This window comes from Protopterus annectens, chromosome 3.part1 (assembly GCF_019279795.1).
Source record: "Protopterus annectens isolate FY-2018-M chromosome 3.part1, PAN1.0, whole genome shotgun sequence".
NCBI classification, from domain to species: domain Eukaryota; kingdom Metazoa; phylum Chordata; order Ceratodontiformes; family Protopteridae; genus Protopterus; species Protopterus annectens.
Genome location: NC_056732.1, coordinates 1,332,281,788 through 1,332,301,511, shown reverse-complemented (window position 1 = coordinate 1,332,301,511; position 19,724 = coordinate 1,332,281,788). Strand labels below are relative to the sequence as shown.

The 19,724-nt window shown below is 43.9% G+C and overlaps 1 protein-coding gene across 1 annotated transcript in view; it reads left to right on the top strand.

The window, feature by feature from the left end:
- The window catches only part of MCMDC2 (minichromosome maintenance domain containing 2), a gene marked incomplete at its 5' end in the record, with an annotated part of 2,309,393 nt that overhangs the window by 1,386,155 nt on the left and 903,514 nt on the right, over window positions 1-19,724 (top strand). Inside the window, 1 exon segment of the mRNA XM_044067368.1 lies at window positions 1,805-2,010. Coding sequence (XP_043923303.1) covers window positions 1,805-2,010 — 206 coding nt within the window.

The following is a 19,724-nucleotide window of genomic DNA, read 5'->3' as shown; positions in this document are numbered from 1 at the left end:
TCTCTTCATTAATTCATTGGGAGCAGATAACACTAGGTCAGTAGTCAGAGAGGTAATGTCCAGGGGGTACTGCATGTAGTTTTGCAACAGTTCAGTTCCAGGCCTAGCCTTATGCAGTTATACATTCCCACCCTGTCACACAGAAATAGGTCATGGCTAGCCAGTCCATGGCCTGTTACTTTCTGAGACAAGAGTCGATACTGGCTGCATAGATGCAATAGATGTCAACACTTCTCAATTGATCAATTGTCATTTACCCAGAGATCACTGGTAGGAATATGATTGCTGCTGTCTTCATAGACGGGTTTCTTTTTCAGTGTAAATACAAAAAACAAACAAGTGGTAACAGTGCTGTCAGCATGCAACCCCAATCTGTTTTTTTTTTTGCTAATTTAAACATGGTAATCAAGACAGTGATGAATACCAAGCAGCAAGTGATACTCCTGACAGAGATCATATAAATTAGTCTGTGGTAGTAGGACTGGGGAGAATACATTGCTCACAGTAATGATCATTCACTGTTATTCTTTCAGTTAAAAAGGTAGAGAATTGGGATAACATGATTTGAGATAGGACTGGCCCTGTGTGCTTGATAAGATCACATATAGCAACTCATCAATGCTGCTTCACATGAGAAAACAATATTTGCTTCCTGTGTCTAAGACAAAGAATGATTATAGTGCAATACCCGTACAGTGCTAATAGTTGCCTGGAGGATGGAGGGTGAAAGTAAAAACAATTAGTCAGTGTGCACATGTGTGTGTGTAGGCAATGTCAGTCCTACTGAAATATTAATTGAACAGTTCCAACTCATGCACAGTTCCCTTGAGGTGAACACAGCTGGATACCACTTGACTCTGAGCCATTATGTGCTCCTTCCCCCAGCAGCTTCAAGCACCTTTTACTTTAGAGTCATGTATTTGTCTCCTACTGGTATAGCAGTTAGACAGTCACATACCCTGCCCACAAAATGTACCCCATGCCACTGTAGTAGTGTACTCTGACATCTGTTGCATCTGTCCCTGTTATGGGTGCACAGTCTGTCCATGTTTTGCATTCTGTTGTGATGTTGTCCTATACCCAGCTGCCTAGTTTCCTAAAAGACTGAACTGTCTTTCTCTGACAGGGGTTAGGCTTCCCCCTGATGGGAGGGGCTTAGCCAATTAGCTATCATAGAGAGTCAGAGGAGGGAATTCAGAGCTCTGGAAAGCTGCTCGTATGGGTTTGCTCAGGCACAGTACTCATATGTTACTAAGGCAGTGTGAAATTTGAAGATCTCCTGTTGCAGGTAAGTCGAACTTGGAGAACTGTAATTCCATTCTTTGTGCTCCTAATCCCCAGTTGCATGTGTGGGTGCATAATCTGCACATCTGATGCACTCTGCAGTGCTGTACAATGTTGCTACCCTGTGCCTCAATACTAGTGCACCTCAGTACAAGTTATCTCATTGCTTCCACTTGTTGTGTGCCCTGCTGTGCTGTATGAATGAGTGCACTACCTGCATATGCCACACATATGCAGATTGTAGGTCTTTCTTTCCCTAGTCTGTTAGCTAAGTTTACAGGTTAAACTTACTGCTATGGCAAGTGAAATATTTATTTTTGTTAAGAATATTGGAGGTCTAATGAGTTGTTATATATTTGTTATATACTAATGTGACTTATATAATGGTATTTACAAATATGATATCATATACTTCTCTGCAATGAATACTGTTATGGTTCAATTGAAAATACTGGATAATAAAGGGATATATGTTGTGTAACACTACCTGCTAAACTAAAACAGTATGTTTTTTCTTTAGACTTTTAACTTACAGTCTCTGCATTTTACCTCGTGGTATGCGACACAGTGCTTCAGGAGATATGTTTGCTACAGTCTCCAAGGATGAACATGGAACTGGCATTGCCAGTATTCATGCTGGTACTGCCTTAATGGCCAAAGGAGGCATCTGCTATTTAGCCGAATTGTCTTCCTACAAAAAGGATAAATTGGAGATGCTCCAGTCAGGTGAATGAATATTGATGTAAATGTTATTATAATATCTATATTACACGTGAATATGACATAATGCTGCTGGCTGTAAGTCCCTGTTTTTGACAGTTCTGAATTATTATATTTCTTTGTGGCTTGTTTTCTTTGTATATTAGTTTTATCTGCAGTAAGTATTCTATACAAATGTAGATACCAGCAAGTCTTAGAGAATATGATAATTTATTATGTTTCTTGTCTTCTAGCTGCCCCTTACTACATCAAATTCATGTTTTTCCAGAAATTCTAACCCCTGATATTTATTGGAAAGCACTCAGCACTTGTGCCACTGTACTGTGTGTAAGGATAACTTGCATTTCTGGTACTTGTATTGTATTTAAATGTAATAACTTTTTCATTCAAAAATACTTAAGTTGTAATTGCTTATAGGCTAACACATTTTGCTAACAGAATTAATGTACTGATGAATATAATTACCATGAACTTACACATTCATTTTAAACCTGGAATTGGATGCTGCATGCATCTAATCTGCTTACAGTCTACCTACCCTATCACCTACTGGTAACAAGCTGTGGCATGTTATGGTTTGATATAAGCACTGCGATCAGTTGTGCATAAAACAACTGATGTCTTTACTTATGTGCTTTTGTGGTTTGCTTCATACCTGTCAACCTAGAAACATCAAAATTCTGGACAAACGCCCATGAAAAGTAGGTACAACTGGCCAAAAATCGGGATGCTTATTATCATAAAATCTGCATACATAATCATGTAATCCCACCCAATCCAATGGCATTGTTGGATACCAAAATGAAGATTGAAGTCACTAAATAATAAAAAATAATGACAGACATTTGAATTTCAGACTTCATATCCATCAGAATATATATAATAATGCAAAACCTGTTATTCTAGCAACTGACTGAGTTTACAGGAGCAATAAAATCTGCAACTACTTTTGGGCCTTTGTCCCACCAGTATTTTTGGCTTTGTCCAGATTTCTTACTCTGAGAGACTGAGAGGTATGGAAGGTATGTTATCTGAGGAGCAGGATCTCTTGCAAATTCAACCCCATAGCAATTTATCCACTGACCACTCAGGCCTGAAAATAAATGAGTTTGGTCTTTAAACAACTTGCAGCTGTGTTGAATTATGTGGACCCCACTTACAATCATCAAAAATAACTCAATTTGAAGAGTCAAAAAGAATAAAGTAATTTCAAGTTTCACATGCACAACCTAAGAGGCTACTGAGATGACAGAAGATATTTTATGTTCTTTATCTTTACAACACTTCCTTGCCACTTCCTTCTTCATAAATCAGGATAAATATTCAAGTGAACAATGTTTTACATATTTGCAAAACCATACCTTGTAAAATGGTAAAACTATACGTGCATACCATATGTTCTTAAATTGTGGACATAAATGACTTACCAGTTTACCATAATTAATTTTCAGACTCCACGTTTAATGAAAAGCAGATAGGGAGCATCACTAAATCAGGGACATCAGAGTGGCTGAAACTTGTGGTTTTACATTTTAGTAACTTAATCTTAAAACAAATATCCGGGATACTGTAACCAGGGGTCTATATTATAAGATCAGTGTTTGAAAACATTGAACAACATATGGTCGACACCATATGGTCGATATCTTCAAACATCCAGCTTATAAAAAGACAAAAAAAAAAAAAGTACCCTAACGGGTTTAAGCAGACTACATTGCAGTAAACATAAATCTCCCCTTATGGAGATTTCCATTTACATGCTCGAAATTCTGAACGTTCGCTATTCTCATGTCAACAATGTCAGATTCGACATTGTCGGCTGTCGAGAAAATAATATATTCCCGTAACTGGATGCTATTGCAAAACATTGCCTCATCTTTTTCTAAACTGATGCTGTTGACTTTCTGTACACTTGTCTATGATAAGCTTCCCTTAAAAAGCCCTTTTCCTGACTGTGAACTGGCAAGCGGTTCTGCAGGCTGCTGTCACAAACATGAACTTGGTGAAGTCACACAGCCCCCCTCATTAGTGCACATATAAAATTGCAGCTCAGCTGCAGCCTGCCTCAACTCTCTTGGCACATTCCTTCTGCCAGCTGACTCCTCCTCATACTGAACTTCATGTTCTACATTTTCCTTAAAAAACATACTAAACTACAAGTCACCTATTTATACTATATTATTAAATTGTATTATTGCCCAAGACAAACAAGAAGTTAAAAAAATGTATGCAACCTTCTGGCGTTTCCTCTCTTTTGTGATCCTGTCCATCCTTTCTGTTCACAATCGGTCCAGTTCCAAACACAGTTCCTCCAGTTCTGGACTGATGTTATTCCTTCTGAGTCTGACAAAATCCTCCAGGATTTCTAGTACCCATCCTGGACCAGTTTGGGCATGAGCCGGGCAATGGCCTCACAGGCATGCTGATTGATGAGGTGCTCAAACTCCTGGCCCATGACTGAAGCCATGTCATAAACATCCCCTCACAGTAAGCTCGGCCACATTCTTTTCCAGGGCTATCAAGTCCAAGACCCCATTGCCACTGCCTTCTGTGGTAGCTGGCACTGGCTGTCCATTTTTTATCCTAAATAAATGTCACAGCTGCAGAAACTTCACCAGCCTGTTGAGTAGCAAGTTTTTATAGTAACATTCAGTCCCCCAATGCTTTCTATATGTTCTGTAGGGATTCCGTCTGAATGACCACTGGACAAAACAGCAACCTAAACACTTTATTTTGTGGCAAGGCTGCAGCTGCCTCATTCTCTTCTTCCCTTAGCATGCTAGTCACAAAGCATGGGAGACCATGGGTGCACACTGCGCAGGTCTGTCAGAGTTCAGTCCAGTACCGTCTGAAGGAGACAGGCTGACAACTACTAGCAACCTTACCCACAGTTTAAAATTCCCACCCCAGACTACCTCTCAACTTTTAAGAGCACCAAATCTGGACATAGCCAGAAATAAAGGGGTGCAAAGGCCCAAAAGTAAGGATGCTTTTAAAGTATTACTCTTACAAGCTTTGAAAGTTGAAAGAATAACATGTTTGCATTAGTATGAATTTTGTGAAGGTTACGAAGTCTATAATTGAAATAGTTGCCAATTATTTTCTGACTTTAGTCCTCCATGATTTCTCACAATGATTTGCCAGAAAGAACACGATTTAATGAGAAACAGATCAAAATATGGGACAAAAATCTGTACATTCTGTGAAAAATCTATGCTGATGAAGAGGATCCCAGTTACAGTGATGGCACTTTGTGGGTTTGCGCTGCCCCTTCTGTGCTGAGTCTACTGACATTTTTCAGATCCTGCCATCCATCCCGGTTATACTTAAATGTCCATGGTGTATGAAGTGCCCAGACAAGAAGCTCTCCATTAATGTGGTGCTGCGTAATGCTGTACTTGATGCCCATGGTATGAATGTATTTATGAAAACTACAGCTTTGGTTTCAGGACAGTCAGACACCAGTGTCTGGACTGTTCTGGACAAGAAGGTCAACCTTCTTACCGGGACTACCGACATCACACAGGCTGAAGAAACAATGCTGAATTAGAAGAAGCAGGAGCTAATAAATCACATACAGGAACAGCAGTAGCTAGAATTTTATTTTCTACCACTAGGAAGGGGGTTAACTTGTACAGCATTGAAAGCGTCAGTCAGTCAGTGCCATCCTGTTTTTCATACACCACACCTTCCCTTTGTAATGCCAGCAGTTAAATGTTGAAAAATGTATTATACTAGACAGATTTCATCACATCACTTTGATGATCATCTGTGGTGCATCCTGCAAATGCTTTGCTGGTGAGTAAACATCCCTAACAAGTAATTACACCAAGGCCACATTTATCAACGCATTATTCTGTTAACAATACGTGAACACCACGTCTTCCCTGCACAACAATTATACCCAGATCAGGGAAATTTTATACATTTTACTTTAATTGACTTGCAATGTTTGTTGGAGCTGTTTCCAAGTCCAACAGGCAAACAGGGAATCAGGCACTGCCTCACAAAATTAAAAGAAAAATCAGGAATTGAAAGGGCCACTCAGAAATTTCTGGCACCCCATTATTTTGCCCTTGAAACTGGTAAATACCGAGGAATTTGATATCATTGAGAGGTATGCTTTACTTTTATTTTACACAAAGAGAATCAAGCAAGTAGACTTTGCGTCTGCTTTAAGAAAAGTTTCCTGTCCTCAGAAGTGATCTTCATTACTTGGAGGCCAGATTAAACCCCTCAGCTGCCCCTAATATTAAAGAACATCTGTGAGCCTGCTTCATATTTTTGTCCTATGCATAGCATTTTTTTTTGATTTTCTGGTAAATCACTGTGTATTACAGTCAGTAAATTATACCAGAAATCAGTCTCATACTTTTTATTGTTTAGAAAATGCTTGTTGATGCAAAACCTGTTGATCCAATTACTTTAAAGTGAATTAGAGAAATATTTAAACACTGGCCCTGCTTTTGTGCCTTTGCTCCACCCCCCACACACATTATTTTCTGGATTTGCCCAGAATTCTTGAGCAAAGAAGTTGAGAGGTATGGGTCAGACCTAAGGAATCTATGGGCAAAATAAATGAAATTCATGGACCTCATAAACACTGGCCCTGCTTTTGTGCCTTTGCTCCACCCCCCCACATTATTTTCTGGATTTGCCCAGAATTCTTGAGCAAAGAAGTTGAGAGATATGGGTCAGACCTAAGGAATCTATGGGCAAAATAAATGAAATTCATGGACCTCATTAAGGCATTTTAATTTTTTTTAATTATTTGGATTTATTTATTATTACAAGTGATGTCAACCAAGATTATATTCTTTTAACTTTTCTCTCTGTAAATATCTAATGGTCTCATTGCAGCAAAAGCTGTTACAAATCTTATTTGTGTATTTTTTTTAAGTGGAAGGGGGGGGGTTGTTACCATTCATACCTCAGTCAAGCAGTGACAGTAGATATGATGGTTATTCATGTGTGTAGGGGGCAGAGATGTACATATTATTTTCTTCAGAAGATCCCATAGTATAGATTTCTGTAAATTACTGTAAGGATAGCTCAGTGAGGGAATAAATCTTTGGATCTATTAACGTATCACATGCAGTCTGCAACATATGATCCTCTAACCATCTGATAGACTGTCGTGATATATTTAACTTATGCCTCTACGAACTTATAATATTTTGGAAGAGAAGCTACATACCCTCATCTCTCAACCTCTCAATGCAATACCTCAGATGTCATACAAACTCAGATAACAGGAAGTCATGTTATTTCACTTTTCTGTTATGTTGGTGAGATTTCAACGGTAATAGATATTGGGGCCAGAGCTGTATATTAAGAGTTGTGAGGCAGCTGTGTGCAAAAATGTTTTAAAACAGTGTTTGCAGGTGTGGTTACCATGATGGTTAGATGGGGCAGTGGGAGAATGTGGTCATCTGGTCGGGCTTTAGTGAGCTTAGCCTTGTCAGGAAACCAACACTGGGATTCAGAAATGTTACTGCTGGAGGTAGCTGTTTCTGATTCAGATTCAGCCTATCACAGTGCTTTTTCTTGAGGAGGTGCAACACCATGGTGGGCTGTCATGCTGACTTTCTTTAAAACTTTAAAACTCTTGGGGAGTGGCATATGTTAATGAGTCATGTGCTCTCCCCTGGAAATGCCTGTGATAATGATTAATGTAGTCAAATAATCCATGGAACTGCTCAGCTGCATAAATCACAACCACCAGCCAATTTAATTAACCCAGCCAAAAGTTTGTATTTACCCAGTACATTCAATGGGAGAACTCAATTAGAGAAAAGAGTAGGGAATTTAGTGGACAGATAGCTGGGGTAGGTGTGTGTGTGTGTGTGTGTGCGTGTGTGTGTGTGTGTGTGTGTGTGTGTGTGTGTGTGTGTGTGTGTGTGTGTGTGTGTGTGTGTGTGTGTGTGTGTGTGTGTGTGTGTGTGTGTGTGTGTGTGTGTGTGTGTGTGTAAGCATGGTAATATCTGTAAGTGTGTGTGTGTGTGTGTGTGTGTGTGTGTGTGTGTGAGTGTGTGTTTAAATGTGTTTTTATATGTATGGGGAGTAAATAGGGAGGGTGTCTGTGCAAATGCAGTATGTGGACTGCTGACAGTGATTACTGTGGCAAAGTACTTTTTAGCACTTGCAGTAATCACTGAGCAACTTAGAGACATGCAAATCAACTGATAAGTAGGTATTTCCTCATTGTGGCTAATTTGTCTCAGAGTTGCAGGTTTGCATGATTACATTAAAGAGCCCTTTTTGCTGCAGCCTTACTGCTCACAAATATTGTATGTGAAGTTGTTCAGTCTCGCCGTTTATTCTTACACATGGGTACGGAGCCGAGTTGGCCACTTTACTAGCTAAAGATCTCCGAGTAGCTCGAGGCCAGGTCCCTATCCCATGATACTCTCTGTCCTACCTCAGATCTAGTTTGCCACTGCAACAGATTGGAGGTCGTCTGGAGAGCTCGAGCCAGTTATTTACATTTATCTTCCTTTTTAGGCATATTTTGCTAATAGTTCTTGTTAGATAAAAGAATTTATATTCGTTCTGTTTTTTCGGCAGTTTAACCTTAAAAATTTTCTTTAGAGTTTGTAATTTTCAGAGCGATTGCTCTTAATAGTGTGATTTTAGTGCATTAGAGCTTTAGTGTAGTGGATAACATCTTGTTGTTCTGTATATTACTTAAAAGTGTGTTGTTAGAGTGTTAGTGTCACAGATTAGCATGTCTATTATTATAGGACAGTGTGCTTAGAGATACTCTTATTTGAGTAAGTTGTTCAGGGATCTGGCAGCTTAGACAATTTGGAATTTAGAATTGCAGTAATCTTTTGTTCTGTGGTGTTACTGTTGGTTATGATGTCTAACCATAAAGAAAAACAGAAATCTGGCTTCAAGAAATGTAAATGCAGGTAGAAGATGTCCATTACGGATGCCCATGGGAATTGTGTCTATTGTTTGGGGCCTGTTCACCTCCAGGAGGATTGCTCTATCTGCCATTCCTTCAGTAATAGGGTTTTGCTGGAGAGACAAAGGAAATTGGTAGATAGAGGCTTATTGAAGCCAGATTTTCAAGAGTCCTTGGACAAGGCTGACCAGACCTCATAGACTTTGAAGGGGTTGAAGTCTTCTAAGGTGTCTTTGGAGCCCAAGTCATTGGCTCTGAGCCCTACTGTTAAGGTGCGGTCGCCGGCTCCACAGCCTTCAGAGCCGTGCATTGAGCAAGTGTTTTGGAGCTGGTCTCTGAAATCTTGTGGTCTCCGATCTTTCAGTCAATGGCATCTTTGATTCCTTCGACTCATTCTTTGAGGACCTTATCTGATGTGGATGTAGACTGGGTGGTGCAGAGGCTCCTCCAGAACCCGGCACTTACTAAATTATCGGCCTTGACCCAATTGGCCTTGGGGCCTATGACCTTTCCACCTGCTGTGACTGCTCCTTCTCCAAGCCGAGTTGGGCTTTTGGAGCTGGGGGAGGAGGATCTGATGATTGTGGAGCCTTTGGAGCTGAGGCCTGTTCCAGTGCCCTCAGCTCCATCAACTCTGACTTCTTCGGTTCCATTGGAAGAGTCTGGGAGCCAACACTCTCTCGTCAGTCCCGGGGAGAGAGTCGAACCGATGCATGGGTTCCAACCCCTCCCCTCGGGGCTTTGGCATGGATGAGCTCGGCTCCATCCTCTGGCTTTTGGGCCCACTGTCGCGGCACCAGGGAAGTTGCCATCTTCTTCAGAACTGGCGGCTTCCTCAGGTCGGACCAGTGGTGCCTGCAATGCTATGAGGAGGGTTATGTCTTCTAAGACACACATATCATCAGGTCCCTCCTCCTCCTCTCCTAAGGTGCCGCGTTCTGCCTCTACATCACAGGTCCCTGTGAAGCGTCGAGACCCAGAGCCTCAGGTAACCCCATTGGGTGACCCTTGCTCTACTGAGACCTCACCAGAAGCCCCCACTGATGAGGTTCCCAGGAAGAGACTGTGTAAGAGGAGGCATTTAGATTCCCTGCAGAAGTCTTTGACATCAGACACTGACTTAGAGGAATTGGAAGGGTCCCCACAGTCCCCCTCGGAGGATATCTCCTTTGCTGATATCCTGGAAGTCCTAAAGCAGAGGGGTAACTGGCAGTCCATTAGCCCTACTGAGGATGAGTCAGTGCTCCTGAAGGCCTTTGGTTCTCAACCTTACACCTCCTGGGTGACTCCGCCCTTCGATGAGCTGATGGATTTGGTTGTTCGAAGGGTGTGGGAGTCTCCTGATTCTATGGAACTGGTCCCTTCGAGGCCCAACAAGTTTATCACGTCTCCCCAAGACAAGACGTTTCTCACTAAGGGAGTCCCAGTTAATGCCATGGTGGTAGTGGCAGCCACCAAGAAAGAGATGTCAGAAACCTCTTCTACTGTCCATCCTCCTAATAGGGATTCCAGGACGATGGACAGATACGGGAAATGCATCTTTAGTTCTGCAACCTTTGCTATGCGATCGCTTAACTATTTGACTCATTTTACCCATCTTCAAAGAGATCTCCTGAAAGAGCTTGGAGATACTGTGCAGGGTAATACTGATGGAGCTGTCTCAGAGAAGGTGACAGTATAACTTAATACCCTTAACTCCATAGTGAACTCGTCTATGCAGCTCATTTCCTATGCTGCCGATGGTTTGAGTCAGGTAGCGGGTTCAGCGATAGCTCTTCGGAGACAGTCCTGGATGCGCTTATGCTCCTTTGTGGAAGCCTTCAAGTCTTCCTTTATCAACACTCCATTTGATATCTTTTCTCTTTTTGGGCCTAAAGTCAAGGAGATTCTCACTAGGTGTGAGCAAGAGGGAAAGACTCTATCTGCCGTAGGAGTCCATTTTTCCACCCCTACCAGACCATACCCCAAAGGGCAGAAAGGTGGGAATATGTGGTTCCAAAAGTCCCAAGGAACTTTCCAGAACACATGTAGTGAACCCCCCTCCAGATGAAGAGGAGGGGGTAATAATGGAAGATGCCACCCCGGCAGCAGAGGGGGTCTACAGAACCAGGGCAACCAGGATCAGTTCTTTGGTAAGCCCTATCAGCTCTCCTGAATGGAGGCCCAACTGTCCTGCTCTGGGGGCAGTCGGGGGTCGATTGGCTTTGTATCCAGATGCCTGACTAGGAATTACAACAGATTCTTGGGTACAAGGCATAGTTACCAGAGGTTACATCATCCCATTCTTAAAAAACCCACCTGTGGGGAAAAAAAATCTCAGACATTCCACCCAGTCTCAGGGATCAGGCAGCCATATAAATTCAAAGGCTGCAGGAAAAAAGAGTCATCCAGCCAGTCCCAGCAGGCCAGATAGGATCCGGGACTTACTCCAGATTATTTTTAGTTCCAAAGAAGACAGGGGACTGGAGGCCCATCTTGGATCTCAGCAGACTCAACACATTTGTAAAGAAGGAGAAGTTCCGGATGGTCACGTTTCAGTCTATTCTCCCATTCCTCGGAGTGGGCAGTTGGATGTGCTTGATAGAGCTCAAGGATGCTGTACTACCATATCAAAATGGCTTGGCCATCTAGAGATCATCTGCATTTCCGGCTGGGAGCTAGTCACTTCCAATTCCGAGCACTGCCCTTTGGACTCACAACAGCCCCCAGAGTGTTTACCAAATGCATGGCAGTGGTAACTAGTCACTACCAATTCTGAGCACTGCCCTTTGGACTCACAACAGCCCCCAGAGTGTTTACCAAATGCATGGCAGTGGTTACGGCTCACCTGAGGCATCTAGGATACCAAGTGTTTCTGTATCTGGATGACTGGCTCCTTACCTCTACCTTCAGGCATCAACTAATTCTGTCCTGGGATCACACTCTAAATCTCTGCTCTCAGTTAGGCATCACTATCAATTTCGCAAAGTCTGCGTTGTCGCCATCGCAGCATATCTCCTTTATCAGAGCAGAACTAGACACCACCACTGCCACTGTAAGATTGCACCTGGCCAGAATAACCACTCTCTGAAACCAGGTCTCAGATATTTTGCAGAGAAGGAAAGTACCGGCCCTTCAAGTATTGAAGCTACTAGGCACCATGGCAGCTACGCTCATAGTGGTTCCTCTGGGACATATGCACATGAGGATTCTTCAATAGTTACTATTCACTCAGTGGTCTTGCCAACAACTTCCCATGTCATTCTTAATCGTGATTATGGACTTTTGCAAGAAGGATCTGAGCTGGTGGCTGACCAGCCAACAAGTTACAGTGGGTTGACCATTTGTTTCTCCCCTGCCATCAGCCACAGTGACCACGGACGCTTCTCTGATAGGGTGGGGGGGGGGGGCTTTTTCAGGGAAGAACAGCCCAAGGCACCTGGTTGAAGACAGAGTCACAGTTGCACATCAGTGTTCTGGAGCTGAGAGCGGTGCTTTTGGCATTGAAGCACTTCCACGACTCTCTGCCTCTAGGGACAATTGCAATACAGACAGACAACATGTCAGTAGTCTGGTACATCAACAAACAAGGGGGAACCAAGTTTTACCCCCTGTGTCGAGAGGCCTTGAGAATTTGGCAATGGGCTGTATCCACCAGGCGCTTTCTGATAGCAATGCATATCCCGGGGAAATCCAACATGATAGTGGACAAACTGAGCAGAGCCATCCTGTTACCGCACAAGTGGTCTCTCAAAAATGAAGTTGCAGATATGATTTTCCACAGATGGGGCCAGTCTTGCTGCAACCTGTTTGCATCCCCTATGAATGCCAAATGCAGAAGCTACTTTGCCCTGAATCCCCTTCCAGGGGACAGCCCAAGGGACTCGCTCTTACACAATTGGCCCCCGGGACTCCTGTATGCATTTCCACCTATTCCCCTGATTCCGAAATTCTTGCAGAAAGCCAAAACCCTGGGAAGGGCTGTAATCTTAATAGCCCCTTCCTCTGACTCTATCAACTGGAGGAACCTTGGATTCCGGACCCAGTTCCAGACCTACTGACACATTCATCAGGGGCCCTCCATCCTTCCCTTCATCCTTCAGACTGACAGCTTGGCTGCTTCAATTGCCTACTTAACCAGGTCACAAGATTTTTCTTCGGAGGTACAACACATCCTTGTATCTTCGTATAAGGCTTCCACCAGAAAGTTGTATGCTAGTAAATGGAAGTGGTTTGCCTTTTGGCCATCCCAGAATAACATTGATCCTTATGTTGCCCCAATTGCCAGTATACTGTAATTCCTATTTAAGCTTTTTCATGAAGGTGCTGCAGCTGCCACAATTAGTGTTCATTTGGCTGCTATCTTGAATTTTCACCCTGGAGCTGAAGGTTCTAATTTGACGTCTCACAGATTATATAGGGCCTTCCTTAAGGGCACCATTCATCTTATGCCTCCTGTTAGACAACTGTTTGCTCCCTGGAATCTAAATTTTGTGATGTCACGTATTATTCTTCCCCCCTTTGAGCCTGCATCATTCTTTCAGTTGAAGTTTCTTTCTTGGATGACTATTTTCTTGGTGGCCATTACCTCAGCACGCAGGGTATCTGAACTCCAAGCCCTTTCTATCAAACCCCCATATTAGGTTTTCCACCCAGACTGAGTATCACTGAAGACTAATCCTTCATTCCTGCCAAAGGTGTGTTCTGAGACTAATCTGAACCAAACTATTGAGCTTCCAACCTTTTTCAGTAATCATTCTAATAAGCTGGAATACATGATCTGATATTGTTAATCCTCGTTCATTCCTTACGTATGGGTATCGGTTCCGAGCTCGGAACCGAGCCGGCCATTTTCGAAGCTCACATCAGCTTCAAACTCTCAAGCTAAACTCTTACCCACAATCCCCTTCTCCCTGTTACCCCAGATTTCGTTTGCCGCATTACCCTCCGGCTGTGTCAAGCTACTTCTCTTGAGTTAAGTACAGTCAATTGTTGTTTAATTGCTTTACAAATTACTTTTCTGTCAGAAAAGTTCATATTTTATTGTATCTTACCCTATCACTTCTAGAGTTGATAATTTCTTCAGGTTTTTCTGCTTTTTCCTTTCTACTTTTACCATGAGGTATTCTCTCTTTACCATCGTTGGTAATCTTTTCCCTTTTCTTTCATACCTTTGGGTACTGTCTTGTACCATTGTTGGTACTTTTCTATTAATTAATTTGCTGTCATGGCAGATAGAAAAGGTAGTCCGAGGTTTAAGGTTCTGATTGTGGGCACAGACTGCCTACTTCTGATGCACACTCTTTGTGTGTTTATTGTTTGGGAGCTTCCCATTTATCTGTTGAACCACCCTGTACTATTTGTGAGAACTTTTCTAATAGAACATTGTTGGAAAGGAAAAACAAGCTGATACTGAAGGGACTTCTAAAATTTCCCTTTTCAGAGGCTATTTCTGGGTCGGAGGTCTCTTCTAGAGCCCATAAGAAAATGGATGTTCCTACTAAGGCTAAATCTTTGCCTTCGTCCACGGCTGGGGACTCCCGCCAACCAAAACCTAAAAAGGCTAAAGTGTCGGCTCCAGAGCTCTCTCAGTCAGCCCCAGTGCATTCGGTGCCTAGACCTTCGGCACCGAGGCCATCGGCTCCATTAGTGATTTTGGCTCCGTCTTCTCCTGCAGCCTTCTATATATTGGCACCGAGGGGCTCCTCGGTTCAGATAATTACCACTGTATCGGCACCGACCATTCAGTCGGTGCAGACCTTGACCGCATCGACTCCAAGATCTTTCTCGGAACCGACGCCTTTATTGTTGACTCCAGTTTTGTCGGTTTCAGCTTCGGCACAGACAACCACTTCAGCACCGATCCTTGTATCGGTTTCAGCTTCGGCACTGACAACCACTTTGGCACCGATCCCTGTATCGGTGCAAACAATGACCTCAGCACCGATGACTTCTTCGGTGCAGACAACAGTAGTCCAGTCTCTCTTGGCACCGTTGTCCTCGGTGTGGTCAGATGAGATGGGCACCGAGCCTGCCGCTTCTGTGGACAGGCCTGTTTCTCCCTCAGTCTCCATGAGGTCCACTAGAAGTCTTTCCAAACATGATGTGTTGCGTCTTGTGGACCAGTTACTCTTGGCCAGAGGTATCCCTCCCCTCAGGAACTATACTTCCTTGGGAGGTGATCACCCATCTCCAAAGACCCCTTCTTATTATCCTCCTTCATTGCCTTTGAAGCCAATGGATATAGCACAGTCATCCCCTTCTGCGGTTCCCTTTATGGATCTTACTAAGGAACTGCAGTTGCCTTCATGGCAGGAAGGTTTTGCTGTGACCCAGGATGTCAGCTGTGACACGCATAGCTTGCTGCTCCACAGCCATCCAGGGACTTCGAGTCGGCAGGCTGAGCAATTTAGGGGAGGGGTGACCCCTGTCCTAAACATACACTCCTCTTCGGGTGGACCAGCCTTCCAACTGATGGAGAAGGCTTTCTCTGCTGCTGGTGATACTGGACTGTCTATACCTCCGCCCTCCTCTGGTACACTGGTTTCACAGGTCGTATCTAGTGGACACCAGGTGCAAGGGCCGCAGGACATATTCCCTCAGGAATCCTCCTTTTTGTTGTCTTCTCCAGCTTCTCCTGCTGTGGAGGTCCACCGGAAAAGTTCATGTAAGAGGAAACACATGGACTCCACAGAGGAGTCCCTCACCAAAGACACAGATTTTGATGAAGGGGAAAGAAACCCTTGGTCACCCTCTGAGGTATCCTTTGGTGATATCCTCGAAATCCTGAAACAGAGAGGTGACTGGCAGTCCTCTAATCTGACCTCTGAGGAATCTGTGTTCCTGCAGGCCTTTCGCGTCTGGCCCCTTACCTCCTGGGTTACTCCGCCTGCCAATGAACTTGTCCGGCTCATCGTGCAGCATGCTTGGAAGGCTCCTGATACCATCAAAGCTATTCCCTGGAGGCCAGATAAGATCTTGTCCCCTCCTGCTTTGGATCCCCATTGGTCCAAAGGTCTTTCTGTGGATGCTTTGGTGGTGGCAGCCACAACAAAAAAGGATCTGGCAGAAGAAGAAAGTCAGACTGTCCATACGCCTAACACAGAGTTCCGGGCCCTGGACAGAATAGGGAAGCACACCTTTGCTTCAGCGACCTTTGCTATCAGGTCCCTGAATTATATGGCACATTTTACCAGGCTTCAAAGGGATCTGGTTTCTGAGCTCTCTGAAACCTTGGCTGGTACCATATCTGATGAGGTCCGTGACAAAGTGGCCTCTCAGCTGGCCAGCATTGAGTCTATATCTAACTCCTCTATGTGACTGATATCTCACGCATCAGAAGGGGCAGCTAAGTGTGTTCAGCTGCGGTCTTGAGACAAAACACTTGGATGCACTTGTGCAACTTCACAGAACCCTTTAAGTCTTCTTTTCTTAATGCCCCCATTGAGGCCTCCTCGTTGTTTGGGCCCAAAGTTAAAAGCACACTAGCCAGATGTGAACAGGATGGTAAGACCCTTTCTGCCATAGGTGTCCATTATTCTTCCCCTCAACGTGCTTTCTCCCAAAATCAAAAGAGTGGGAAGACATGGTTCAAGAAATCTCAGGGTCCTTTCTGTGACACACAGGCCGAGTTCTCCCCCAGAGGCAGAGGGGGAAACTCACAGGGAAGACTCTCCTTTCAGGGCAGAGGGGGTCCGTGTAACCAGGGTTCCAAGGATTCTTTCCCTGGTCAGTCCTACCAGCGGTCTTGAAGAGCGGCTCAACTCCTTTCCTCTGGAGGTGGTTGGGGGGCATTTCTCCTTGTACCTTTCTGACTGGCTAACCATCACCACTGATTCCTGGGTACAAAGGATTATAACCAGAGGTTATCATATCCCCTTCAATATTTTCCCATCCCTTCAAAAATCTTCCCGACGTTCCACCCAGTCAAAGGGAAGAAGCAGCACTAGAGATAGAAAAGCTGCTAAGAAAGAGAGTCATCCAAATAGTCCCACCAGACCAGATAGGATCAGGAATCTACTCAAGACTATTTTTGGTGCCAAAGAAAACCGGGGACTGGAGACCAATTTTGGATATTAGTGTATTGAACAAGTTTGTGAGAGTACAAAAATTCCGGATGGTCACAATACAGTCTATCCTCTCACTTTTGGAAAAAGATGATTGGATGTGCTCTGTAGATCTTCAAGATGCATACTACCACATAAAGGTGGACAGCCCATCACGAAGATTTCTGCGCTTCCATGGAGGAGCCAGTCACTACCAGTTCAGAGTACTGTCCTTCGCACTCTCTACAGCCCCCAGAGTGTTCAAAAAGTGCATGGCAGTTGTCACAGCTCACTTGTGAATTCAAGGATTCCAGGTGTTTCCATACCTAGACAACTGGCTCATTTCCTCCCCCACCAGACATCTACTGAAAAAAACCTTGGCATACTCTCTCCTCACTGCTCAAAGGCTAGGCATAACCATAAACTGGCAGAAATCCAATCTCACCCCAGCTCAGTCAACAGAATTCATAAGGGTTATCTTGGACACAAAAATCTGCAGAGCTGCTATCCCAGAGCACAGAATTCTAAGGATAAAGCAACAACTAATTCCAATCCTTTCAGGGGAGAAATCCATGGCTCACTCGGTTCTACAGCTGTTGGGTTCCATGGCAGCCTCCATCACCATTGTTCCTCTGGCCAGGTTTCACATAAGGCTTCTACAATGGCTACTGCTCTCCCAATGGTATCCTTTTCAGCACCTTCTTTCAACCATGATTAGAGTAACCCACAGGTGCAAACAAGATTTAAATTGGTGGATGACACACAATCTCTCACAATGGACTCACCCCTTCTCCCCCCAGCAACCCAAGGCCACAGTGACCACTGACTTCTCCCTGATGGGGTGGGGGGCTATGTAAGGGACAGACAGTCCAAGGCACTTGGTCCGAACTGGAGGCCCATCTGCATATAAATGTTCTAGAGCTGAGGGTGGTGCTTCTGGCATTGCAAGCATTCCATCCCCTGCTGCCGTCTGGGACAATTGCAATTCAATCAGACAACATGGCGGTGGTCTGATACACCAACAAGCAAGGTGGAACCAAATCTTACCCCCTTTATCGAGAGGCCATGAAGATATGGAAATGGGTGATGGCTACCAACCATTTTCTTCTAGCAATGCACATTCCTGGGAGTTCCAACGTGATAGCAGACAGACTCAGCAGGTGCATTCTACAACCTCACAAGTGGTCCCTAAATCCCTTGATAGCAACACAGAGAGATCTTCCACCACTGGAGCCATCCATGCTGCGACCTCTTTGCATCCCCAACCAACTACAAATGCAGCAACTACTTCACCCTGATTCCCCCTTTAGGACAGTCACCCAGGGATGATGTAGTCCACGATTGGCCCTCGGGTCTTCTTTATGCATTTCCACCCTTTCCCCTCATTCCCCAGTTTCTGAAGATAGCCCGTTGGTTGAAGAGCAAGGTGATCCTCATAGCACCATATTGGCCTCGACAGATTTGGTTCCCCTTCCTTTGGCCTCACCTATTAGATCGACCATGGATTCTCCATCCAACCCCGGAGTTGATCTCACACCCACAGAACCTGATTCATCCCAACCTGAACAGCCTGAAGCTAATGGCTTGGCTACTCTAATTCCCTTGATTGCCAGGCAGAATGATCTTTCTTTACCAGTATGTGATATTCTCATTGCTTCTCATAAGTCTTCCACTGGAATTACTTATCTGAGCAAGTGGAAAAGATTTACCTGTTGGCTGAAAGATAAACAAGTAGACCCCTTTTCAGCACCAGTGTCGATAATACTAGACTATCTGGCCGATCTGTTTCAATCGGGTCTATCGGCCTCTACCATTAGAGTTCATTTGGCTGTAATTTCTAATTTTCATGAGGGTGTCCAAGGTTCCTCTCTTACGTCCCATAAATTGTGCAAGACCTTCATAAAAGGTGTGAATCATCTGAACGGGTTGGGAGAGTGGCCTAATGGTTAAGGTGTTTGCCTTACAAACACAAGGTGCAGGGTTTGAGTCTCAGAAGGGATAATTGGCTAGGCTTAAAATGGCTCGCAAGGATAGTTAGCTTAGTACTAATCTATGAACCTACTAATCTATGAACCTATGAAGCCACCTTTTAGAGAACCTATTCAACCATGGGATTTATCATTAGTTCTACAAGCTCTGGCAAGGTCACCTTTTGAACCAGCCTTTTCTTGCGACCTCAAGTATTTGTCATGAAAAACCTTGATGTTAAGTTGTCAATCTCACCTTCATTCTTGCTGGATGGGTTCGGAGCCGATCCTCGGCTCTGACTCGGCACTTGCTAAGCTCGAGAGCTAATTTTACCAGCTCGAGGCAACCCTATATCCCATGATGCAAGGCGGAGATTACTCAGATCTCGTTTGCCGCTTCGCTAACGTGGTGCCTTCTTTTACCAGCTCTTGGTAAGTGAACTTTTTCAGAGACTTTTCGTCTACCCCCCTTTAATTTTATATATATATATATATATATATTATATTTTGTTAATTATTGACTCACCTTAGCCCTATTCCCGTCAGTGTTCCCTTCTTTATGACTAAATATTCCCTTGTCCCTAGTCAGGCCTTAGGCCTTCCCCTCCCTAAATTTTTCCTGTCAGGGATTGTTTGTGTGTGACTGTGTGTTTTCCCTGGTTAATGTAATTTAATTTAATTAATTTAATTTAATTTGTTGGACTGAGTGTTTTTTGTGTGTGATTGTGTTACTGTTGTTCATCGACACAGTTATGTCGAAGGACACTAAGGTCTCAGGCTTCAAGAAGTGTGACTCGTGCTGTCAGAAGATGTCTCTGA